The 11,019-nt window shown below is 35.0% G+C and overlaps 1 protein-coding gene across 1 annotated transcript in view; it reads right to left on the bottom strand.

The window, feature by feature from the left end:
* ITGBL1 (integrin subunit beta like 1) overlaps positions 1–11,019 on the bottom strand; it is a 142,981-nt gene that overhangs the window by 64,858 nt on the left and 67,104 nt on the right. The window contains exons 6-8 of the mRNA XM_085306006.1: positions 10,184–10,324; positions 7,487–7,627; positions 3,712–3,858 (exon numbers count right to left, since the gene is read on the bottom strand). Of these exons, the coding sequence (XP_085162132.1) occupies positions 3,712–3,858; positions 7,487–7,627; positions 10,184–10,324 (429 nt within the window). The remainder of the gene's footprint in view (positions 1–3,711; positions 3,859–7,486; positions 7,628–10,183; positions 10,325–11,019) is intronic.

The following is an 11,019-nucleotide window of genomic DNA, read 5'->3' as shown; positions in this document are numbered from 1 at the left end:
TACCATTCCCTTTCAAATTCTGTTCCTGTTACCATATATCCATAAAAATAAGGTATCAGATATAAAATAAGCTTCTTCACAAAATGAAGTTCAATACTATAAAGAGGGAAGCTTTTGGCCCCTAAGATTGACTGACAATTTTTGGAAAGTATCATTTTGCCATGATTTTTGTTCTAAARTGATAGAATATCATACCAGTGAAACAAAGGGTATAATGCTAAATGTTGAAACAAAAGCAAAAAGAAAATCTCTAAGATAAAAAATACAAATAYGAAGTCTCTTCTTTATGAAGAATTTAGAGGATTTGTGGGCTTTATTTTGCTTTTTTAACTGGCTCACCCTTTGTAATTATTACTGGAGATTCTAAAGAGTGAAGCTGAATCATTGCAAGTTTTATAGTCCTTACTTCCAAATCAGAAAGTTTAGCAAAATGTACAAAAAATTAAAAATGGTCAGCGAAAACTTTAATGGAATATTTTTTCACTGCTTCTTAAGCCAGCATTGAATTTTATTTGGCTATTATTTAAGCAAAAGATTACAGCTTTTTGAAATAATACTTAACATTTCAATCAAAAAATACCATCTAGAAAAGAAAATTTTCATTAACCTTAGGAATATAGTATCACAATCAAAGTTTCAACCTCCTCTATCTAAAAATTTGAGTATATGTCATCATTTAAAATAGGAAGTTGCTATGAATTATGTCTACAGTTTTTTCCATACACATTACGGTTATTTATATGTCATTAAAAATCRTAAGACTGCTTTTCCCTTTAACATCCTTAACCAAGAGCATAAAGTGATTRCAAAACTGTGAATCAGTATCATAACCACTGTTGACTATCCTAGRAAACAAAAGGTGCAGACGAGTAGAGACCATGCTTCAAAGGCACACAAGTACATGGCAAAGTAATAAACTGCAGCTGCATCTCTTGGCTCTCCGTTCTGCATTCTATTCCATACATGAACTTACTATATGATCCCATTAAATAAGGACTTTATGTACTTCTTCAGCAGTGCAGTAGATGTATTCTTACTGTTCTTGCACCACAGCCAGGAGAAAAATATTGCAAGTCTGTGACCAAATTAACAATGTTCAAATGAAAACGAAAACATTTCCACYTTCTCTGGAACTTCCCCTTCATTGTCACTCAATCTTCGCTACTGATTTCAGCTAAATCGGGGCTGGTTTTACAAGGTCACAGCCTTTCCCACTTCCAGAGGCTTTGGAAGAGATTGTGTTTAACTGGACTTAATTTGCTTTTTTCCTTATGTAACAGTRCCATCCATGACAACCAATAATACGAGAAGCAAAGATTTTCAAAGGAGCTCAAAGAATTTAGTTGTGCAAGTCCAACCAAAATTTGATAGAAATTAACCATTTATCTCCCTTCAGTTGTATAGGAACTTTTTCATAATTTTTAAGATATATTAGATACAGTGAAAGAAAGGGAAATCCAGAGAATCTAGGGTGAAAAAAATCCACCCAATAAATGGCAAGTGTTTAGACTTAAATCTCTCCTTTGTTTTTCTGTTCCAGTTTCCAAAACAAATATATTCACAGAACTAAAGCAAGACACCACTTCCAGAGGGAAAATACTTATTTTAAAATGGCAGTTTTCATGGGATTTTTTTCTTTTTCAAGGGTGGAAGGTAGAATTCCTTGTTCCTTCGTTACAGTAGCTGCTGACCACATTCTGTGCTAGATACACATACATTTGTAGTCCTCATAAACATTGGTGATCTCCTCTTGTTTGGAAGTCAAAGGCAGTTGCCAAAATTCAGTGAAAGTTGTTATCAGTCAAACCTTTCGTTTCAATAGATACAATTTGTATTCAAAAATTTTGACCATCAAAACAGTCAGGCTAATTTACTTGAAAGTGACTTACGTCACTGCTCATATCTCTACAAGAGAACACTGGTAGCATTAATTCTACGTTTTTTTCAGAATGTCTACAGGATGGAAATACCAACATTAATATTCAAAGCTTTAAACTCACTATTCCCATCATACTTAATAAAACCATTCAAAATTTAAAATATAAACAGAACAACATGTTCCATAATTTAAGACTGTATTTTTTCCTGAAGTGAAACTTGTTTTTAAGCCATTGTTTACTTTTTCTCTCTCATTTGACTCTCATGGTTTGCAGTGTAATTTTTTTGTTTCCGCCATACTTAATAAAACTGTTCAAAATTTAAAATATAAACAGTGCAAAATGTTCTGTAAGTAAGACTGTATTTTTTCTCAAATGAAATTTAAGACATTCATTCTTTWTTCTCTCTCATTTGAGTCCCGTGATTTTTAATGAACAATGTAACTGAGTTTAGGCTCTATTATATAGGCTCATTATATAGGCTCTATTRTTGGCACACTACAGAATGGAATCCAAAGGCTCCATGTTCGTAAGCCTAGTGAAGTAGATGAAAGCAGAACCATTCAGTATACAAGAGTAAGACAGTATTCAAAACATATCAGTTAGCAAGATGGAAAAAAACAAATGCAAACACTCCTTTCTTTTAATTATAATCCTTCTTGCAATCATGAACAATTAAAATGCAGTGATTTCCCCGCAGATGTTTCATGTTTCACTTAGCTTGTAACCAGAAATTCCTCTGAGAATTTTTAGCATGAATCAATAGATATAATTCACTGAAAAATAATAGCCTGATTAAGAAAAGCAAGAGCAACAATCTATTAATATGTATTTCTTTTAAGATATAGCTAATGCTACGTTAGCTAAGTTATGAGTTCCTACACATTTATAGGGGAAGAAAAATGCAATTATCAAAGTAATATCTTGGGTGGACAGCCTACAATTTCTGACTATATTAGATGGTTTTAGTGAAAGAAGAAATAACAAAGGAAATGACATTTAGGGTCAAACACAGTAATTTAAGAGCAGCTTCAGATCTTTCCCAGCAAATACTTAAGTAAGCAGAATTCTTAACAACTTCAGTTACCACTTCTAATGAAAGTCTGTGTCATATTTACCTTTCTCGCTTCTCTTTGCAAAAAAAAACAAAACAAAAAAAAAACAAAACATTTTTCACATCATGACAGACCAGAATTATCAGGTCCTTTTCTTTGAGAGGAATGTTTCCTTTGCTTGCAGTTTGAGTGTTTCAATTGTATGCATGAGTTTGTATACTTTTTAGTCAAAGCTTTTGAAAAGRCAGTGTCACAAAGAAGTGCTATCAGATGAAAAGACAGTGCCTAACTAGAAAACTGCACTGAAGAACAACTGCATTTTAGAAGTCATCTCTGCATGCAGTKGGACGGGTTCTCAGGCAGTGTAAATCTGAACAGTTCTATAACAGTGTTGCAACAACATTCTGCAGAGGCTGAAAATCTGATGGTGCTTTTGTCAAAGCATGCAAATGTTCATATTTACAAAGAATGAAATGTTAGTGTTTTTAATATACCCTTGGTAAAGGCTTAGTAGCACTGATCTTCAAAGCTTCCTTGCAACCCTCCATCACAATTGTTGAGATATCCGAAATAAAATACGATGAAGTACATGACAGGAAAAATAGACACCTTTTGTGTTCTTCTCCTCCCTTCTCATAACTCACAATTTATGGTGGTATGATTCATACACAGTGAGCCAAAAAAGTTCACATTTTTAAGAACTAGTAACATTGGCCCAAAAAATCAGTTAATGAAAGTATATTTTCAGAGCATGAAAATTCTTCCAGAAATGTACTTACCTCTTCCAGAACAAAGCAAGTTAGAATTTCCTTGGCATTTCTTAGCGCTTTCCTCAATTGACAAAGGACAGGACCGTGGATGTTCACACTTCTTCCCAGTCCATCCTTCTTTACAGTCACACCTTCCACAATTACATTGTCCATGACCTTTACAATGAATACAATTAAAAATTGGCCATCATACTGCTGATAGATATTAAAACCTTATGATAATATGAACTTTATCTAATTTATGGTTTCATKAAATTGTTAGATTGGCAAAAAAGTACAATCAACTCATTATATCTACCTTTTGCCTGACAATGACTGTCACTCCATTTCAGCTATATTTCCAAGAAAGCCTGAGCATCAGCAAAAACATGTCTTACCACAAAATCAAATATTTATTTTCTGATCTCAGACAGAAAGTTAGATGTTCTCTTACAAACTTCACGTAGTCATCATTCACTGGATACAGGACCCCAAAGCATTGCTCTACTGTGCACCTGCCTATACTTTTTTCTTCAAAAACATAACACATATTTTATAGCTCTCTCCGGGTGTATTTGTGTTTTAATACTGGCTCATAATGTATGTCTAAAACATATGCACTTCATTCATAAGGAGAAAATGGGAGAGGAAGTAAACGTCACAGAAGTACAGAGGTTATCAGAGTAGTTCCTGGTCTATCCATTTCATTTRGTGCACAAGAACGGCTGCTCTTCACATCAGTTATCCGTTTTCCTTGAAAAGTGTTAAAGGCCTCCTCTTCTGTCCCTTGATCTCCTGTACCTGCTGACAGGTTGAGAACGGGACATATTTTCTCTGTCCCACATAGATACCTGTGAGAGGATGATGTTCTTTTATATAATATCTTTTTTGGTAGAGCCACAGTAAATGAACTAATGAGACAAAAACTTGTCCTACTATATGAAGGAATTTCTGTATGGAAACCCTTTTTTCTTTCCATGTCAAGTCATTAAAGTTATTCTCTTTAAAGAGAAGCCCTTTGATATTGTGAACTGAACATTTTTGGAAGAAAATTATTCAYCTAGATACTGAACAGTACTTCAGATCTTATAAGAAGGCATCCAGTCACCAATACGAGGTACTGCAAATCGACAGTCACCCCCAAGCTAYATGAAGCTTCAAGAGGAAGATGCCACTGTGTGATGTTAAGTCCTCACAGCAGGGCTGCCAATTCTTATCACTTGAAGTTTATGAAATAATCATAGCATTTGATTCAATTACAGTAAAATTCTTACCAGTAAACATGTTTTCCCATCATTTCAATCTAATCATTTGGACAATGGGGTTTCCTGCCACTACCTACTAGGCAGGCAGAACAAGAAAGGAAAAGTTTTGCGTCAGYTCAATTTGGTGCAGTTTTAAGCAGAGTTGGGTGACTTCCCCTAATCTGAATAATCCTTCCTAGATTCATTCTAAAACTAATTTACAAATAATTGTTAAAACCCAAAAAAGATGAGGATGTTTTGCAGATATACCATTCATTTCACAGAAAGCAATAAACAGGCTGCCAATTAAAATTCTGCTTGCAAATCCTCAATTCAGTTCCAAATTCTGCCCATTTACCACAACAAACCAAGATGAACACTGATGCGTCTTGCTTATTTTTGAACGGGGCTAAACCATAGGGCTATAAAACATTGTTTATACTGGTCCAGGTGAAAATGTGGCAAGCTTTGCACAATCTGTTTTAGGAAYGTAAACTTGGTTGGCCAAGTAAAGCTAAATTAAGCTTCTGTCCTGACTGTCATGGGGAAKAGAGAAGAATAAGAAGAGGTACCCAACTCTGGTGATTAGACAGAAAAAAACTAAGCTATATTTAAACAGCAGTTTCAGTTACATGAAGCAAGTCATATAAGTACCACCTTCTTTATCTATCGTAAAGTTTGCTCAATTGCAGTTATGCCTGTGAAAAAAAGAACACTATAACAATCCCCATTCCAGTGTATTTYCCCTCTCTGTTGTGCCACCACACACACTTGCTACTCTTTACAATTTTCTCTGCATTCTTAAAACACTACAGCCTTGGGTGGCAGCAGCAGTGGTAACARTAACTGGGAAAGAGGCAGTTCCATACTTGCTTCAGTGATGCAAGGTTAGCTCTAGGTGCCACAAGTTTACTCTAATCTAACTCTGTATAAAACTCTTGCWTTCATCCTTAAATATAGAACACATTTATCACATTGCTTTTTTAGGTTTGTCTTCCTTAGCTGATGCTTATGCTTTGATCTGTCCCAGAGTGTGAAAAACATTCAGCAACACAGTAATAGCTTCAAAAATTGTCAACATCCCAAATTCAATCTTCCTGCTGCTCTCAGAACTGCAGTTCTACATCCTTTCAGGATATTCATCAAACACACATCTGTAACATTTGGAAGTGGTCAAAATGGGAGCAAGAAAATGAGTCACTAAAGGTTTTCAGAAATGCTCATTTTTCTTTCTCATTTTGATTAGCTGTTGATTCATCAGTTTCAAAAAAAATGAAGCTGAGAAACTTGTCATAGGTGAAGGTACATCAGGTGAAGAACAAGGGATGAAGAATTGTACATATCATGTTTGTTTCAGCCTTTTCTCCCTATTCCAGGCTCCTCCTGTGACCTTTCTATGTGGGATCAACCATGCTAGTAAGAGGAAGAGAATATACCACTTGTCAGGAATTTTTCATTATTTTTCTTGACATGGCTGAATTCTTTCTGTTATTAATTAGGTTAGATCAAATTTCTGCAGGAGACTGTAATATTGGTGTTGACAGCCTGTAATCTATCAAGTCCCTTTGAAATCACCTTCACTTGTTTTTGCAAAATTCCTGCATGTGCAAATTGCATGCTGTATATTGATCAAAGTCCTTCTCTCAAAGTCCTCCTCTCATGTCCAGCCTTATAATCTTTAACAGTAATTATACAAAATTGTAGTCAAGAGCTTCCTCAGAATCTCAACTGCTATTAGTAGATACATGGAGCATCAGTCCAAACATCCTGCAGTCCTTGAATGGATCACARCTAACTTGAACATAATGCTCTGAAGTAGGAGACGAAGAAGAAGGGAAGGTGAAAGTGTTTACRATGTACAGTCAGTGATGTTTAGCTGGACTGCATATTCCTATCTTTGACTTATTGATGCTCCTCTTGTTTTTAGGTCAATTGGTATTCTCATAGCACTGTCTTCCATTAATGTTAATACAGATTTCCTTCAATTTCTTCCTGTTGCTTCTCCCTCTACCATATAATATGAAATAGCAAACACAATGTGAGATAATGAATTTTCAGATTTAAATATGCCCAAGGTATGATATATATTTCAGAGTTTCAACCATTCTTCTGTTTAGGTAAGGCTACACAAAACACAATAGTATTAGAAATGAACTGAGCACCTACAAATAGTTCATTTTAGATTAGAGGTATAGAGAAAAGAACTTTTTAAAGAAAGCTATAGAACTGTAAATAATGCTTTTGATTTTTTTAGAAAATTCTATTTTTAAATTTTAWAATCCATCCTTCCATCCAACAAAAGCTGTCTGGATACAATCCTGGGCAACGTACTCTAGGTGACCCTGCTTGAGCAGGGGAAGACCTCTCTAGAGGTCCCTTCCAACCTCAATCAGTCTTTGATTCTGTGATTCTTTGATCTGAAAAAACAGGCAAGTCTTGATACTTTTAAGATTGGGAAAATAAGACCTGGAATACTAAGGAAGAGCAAGATCAGACCAGCTAGATGCTGGATTCTTTTGTTATGAAACAGCACATAAGTTCCTTTTATATATATTCCTCACCTGAGCAGAAGTCATCAGAATATCTATCATATACTGCTTTGCAGTTTCTTTCATCACACTCACAAGTATCTCCATGAATATCTCCCCAGTCACCAGTTGGGTCCACATCATGACATGTGCATTCACCACATACACATGTGCCTAGAAAAGACAAAAAAGAAAAGAAAAAAAGAAAAAGACAGAGACAGATGAAGTGTCATAGATGTCTCTCCGAAGAATATGCAATTTATACTAATAATAGTTTGATCACAGGAGTTTACACCTGAGATTATTCTGCTCTCAGAGGAGTGCAGCATCAAAGCTTAAAGTGTTAACCATGAACATATATTCATCTTCTACAATTTAAAAGTTTATGATTATTTAATAGTAATAGTTTTCACAAGCAAATTGGGTTCTTGTTCAAGTTTCTTTCTGCTGTTGAGCCCTGTTAGGAGTCAACAGAAAAATGCAGTGCACAGAACAGTCATGAATCTTCAGTATCAACAATAATTTGGGCTGACACTAGTGACAATAAAAATCAATCCTTTTTAAATGGCTTGGGCACAGTGGATAATTAATGATTGCCAAAGCATAAACATTTAAATTAGAAGGAAGTGGAAATTATAATCCACTTGGAAATGACTGGGAGGTGTTTGTTAATCTAACAAGATGATCAGCAAAACTGTACACGCAGACGACACTCTTTTCACTTTGCCCAAATCAATACTCAGAACCACACTCAGCTGTTTACATTAGGAAAGGGAAATGTGATCTGTAACTGATGTATTTGGCACAACCTGACTGATACACAGAGAACATATATCCTACTTTCTTAGGAAGAGGCTGAACAAAATAGACATTTTCCTTATGCAGAAATCCAAATTGCTGGATAGCCCCGTAAAAAWTGTACATATCTGAATCTGCAAAAGTGACCTTTTTTGGCTTCTTCCTCAGTGCCAAAAAGCCTCACTGCTTTTTCTGAGAGGCCAACATATAAAAAGACCTCAGATGCATGCAGTCCATTTCTTGGACAGTAGCTTCACTTGTCTCCTATTCCACCAAAGTCTTCATCATCTTATTCGGATTACTCTGGACTATATAATATATTTGAGGAGAATAGAACAGGGTAACTAAATACTGCATATAGATATGGACACATTCTCTTAAAGGAGAAGGACCATGCAGCTCTGCACACATGACTACCTTACATGAAGCTAGAACAGCTGTTGGCCTGTGCAGTACTAAAGCCACCAAGATAGYCCTCAAGAAATTTGCACAATCTCAGCTAGTTGACTGTACGGTTGGTGGAGAGAGACAGATAATTCATCCATCTTGCCATTGAGAGAGGCTAGACAGCAAGTTTAGCCTAGATAACTTCCTGGAGGCTCAAAACTGACAAAATGAACTCCACCTGTACCAAAAGACAAGTAAACATGGGAAACTAACTGGTAAACAGGGCTAAGAGAATAGAAAAACTTTGTTGGAAAGCAACTTTATGTAGTCAAAAGACTACAAAAAAGTTTATTCACATAAAATCACAAGTATATGAAAAGCTAAAAATACTTATAGAAGTACCCCATGAATATATGTTTGTGTAGCAGCTTGTAGCTATTCAGAGTATTAGCTATACTATTCATGATCATTTCCTCCAAACATAATGTGAATTTAAAGAAATACTTGATCATTAAAATTTCAAAATCCCTTTGACAAGAAATTATGCTCTCAGTTGAAAGAAAATATCTGTTCTGGTACAGTTCTATATTTATTATTTCAAGAGTTACATAAACTTCTTTGCTGTTAAATTCCAAGACTAAATGAGCCTACATATTCTCCATATTTGAGCCAATCTTTCATTTTCCCCATAATTAAGACAAGAGAGTTTTCTAAATGCTCTCAAGATAATTAGATGTTCACACTATAGCAGGTTTTGTCAGTAGAGATGTTTTTCAGAGAGCTATCTATGAGACTCGCACTTATATTCTACTGTAATAATTCTGGACTGTTGCCAAAAAATAACATGCTCTTTTAACTCTTTGTTCATTGAAGCCAGACACAGCAGCTGGTGAATACCAATCTTATTCTGTACTCTTATTTTTTTCCCGATTGGTAAAACTAAACAGAAATATTGTGTGAAATTCAAGTTCTGGGGCTTCATGCAGGAAAAAACAAAAGGTAATAAAAGCATTGTGTTAAGTATATCTGTCCATCTCCATATACATACTACAGCATTGTTCTTGAACGCTTAGTTGTTCTTTCAAGTTACAGTGGAAGCAACAAGTTTTGTGTTATCATTTTCCCTATTCAGTTGTGGRTCTTCAGTCTTCTTTAAGAGTGAATCTACACACACTCACACTGACTACAAAATCCACCCAAAGTCAAGAATCTGTTAATATCTAATTTTGCAGGACAGCTCTCTCACCACAGCAGATGTACTGATATATTATCCTGCTCAGTCTTACTACAAAAATGAGGGATGAGGAGAGCCTTCTATTCTTGGGTCAGTTTCATCTAAAATTGGGTATGGATATRTGTAAGCTTATACATAAACACGGATATCCATTCACTCATTTAGGAACATATATCCAGATTTGAAATAAATGAGAACAAACTAAAAACTATTAGCAATCTTATGACMTACGTCCTGGTGCAGAAAATACATATTGCACAATAAAAGCAAAATATATAAAGACGTGAGGAAGAAATGYGTGAATGACACACCTCTGTTGCTGCAGATTTTGCCATCTGGAGATGTGCATCTTTTCTTGATCTCCCAAGGGGTGATGTCGCACTGGAATTCACATTTATCTCCATGCCAACCAGCCTCACAGTAACAGTTTCCACAGTAACACTTTCCATGGCCTTAACCCAAAACAAATTTTATACAGTGAGAAAGAGGCAAGTTTTTAAAAAGCATTAACAATTTAACCATTTTGATCTTTTTTTTTCTGAAATCTTTCAGTGCTAGGCTCAGAACAGAAGCAATTTATATTCTGTATTTCTACATAAAATAAGACAAAGGATATTTGAATTATACCTTTCCCCAAATCTATTTTATATAGTGTTTTCATTTAACCACAGTTCTGCAGTAAATAAGCACTATGAAAATGACGTTACTATTTTTATATTTCTAATCTTAATTTTTGAACCTTTATAGGTAAATCTGGAAAACATTAAATGTAACAKCTAAAAGTTAAGTGGAACTTTGGATATTGAGGTGGGACACGCTCTTCCACAGTAGCAGGCATGTTTAACAAAGTATTGTGTACTTTCAACTCCCCAGATAATTCCAGAACAGGTAGCTTGATTTACAGCAAACTATCTATATTGTTTATGACTTCCATTGTTATCTATTAAGAAGATTTTTGAACGCAGATAAATCAGTTCATGAAAAATAAGATTCTGTAAAATTAAGTTTTTAGATATTCATTCAACAAACCACGTATCTCCTGAAAAGATACTTGGGTTATCCGAGGCTTGATGAAACCATCTTCTACATATTCCGATCCATTAAGGTACTTCTGCCATGTGCATCAGCAACACAAAGTATGTAAATT

Source organism: Rhea americana, unplaced genomic scaffold, assembly GCF_003343005.1.
Source record: "Rhea americana isolate MKP2758 unplaced genomic scaffold, rheAme1 scaffold_23, whole genome shotgun sequence".
NCBI lineage: Eukaryota > Metazoa > Chordata > Aves > Rheiformes > Rheidae > Rhea > Rhea americana.
Note: the sequence above shows the minus strand (reverse complement) of the source record. Positions and strands in the feature narration are given on the sequence as shown.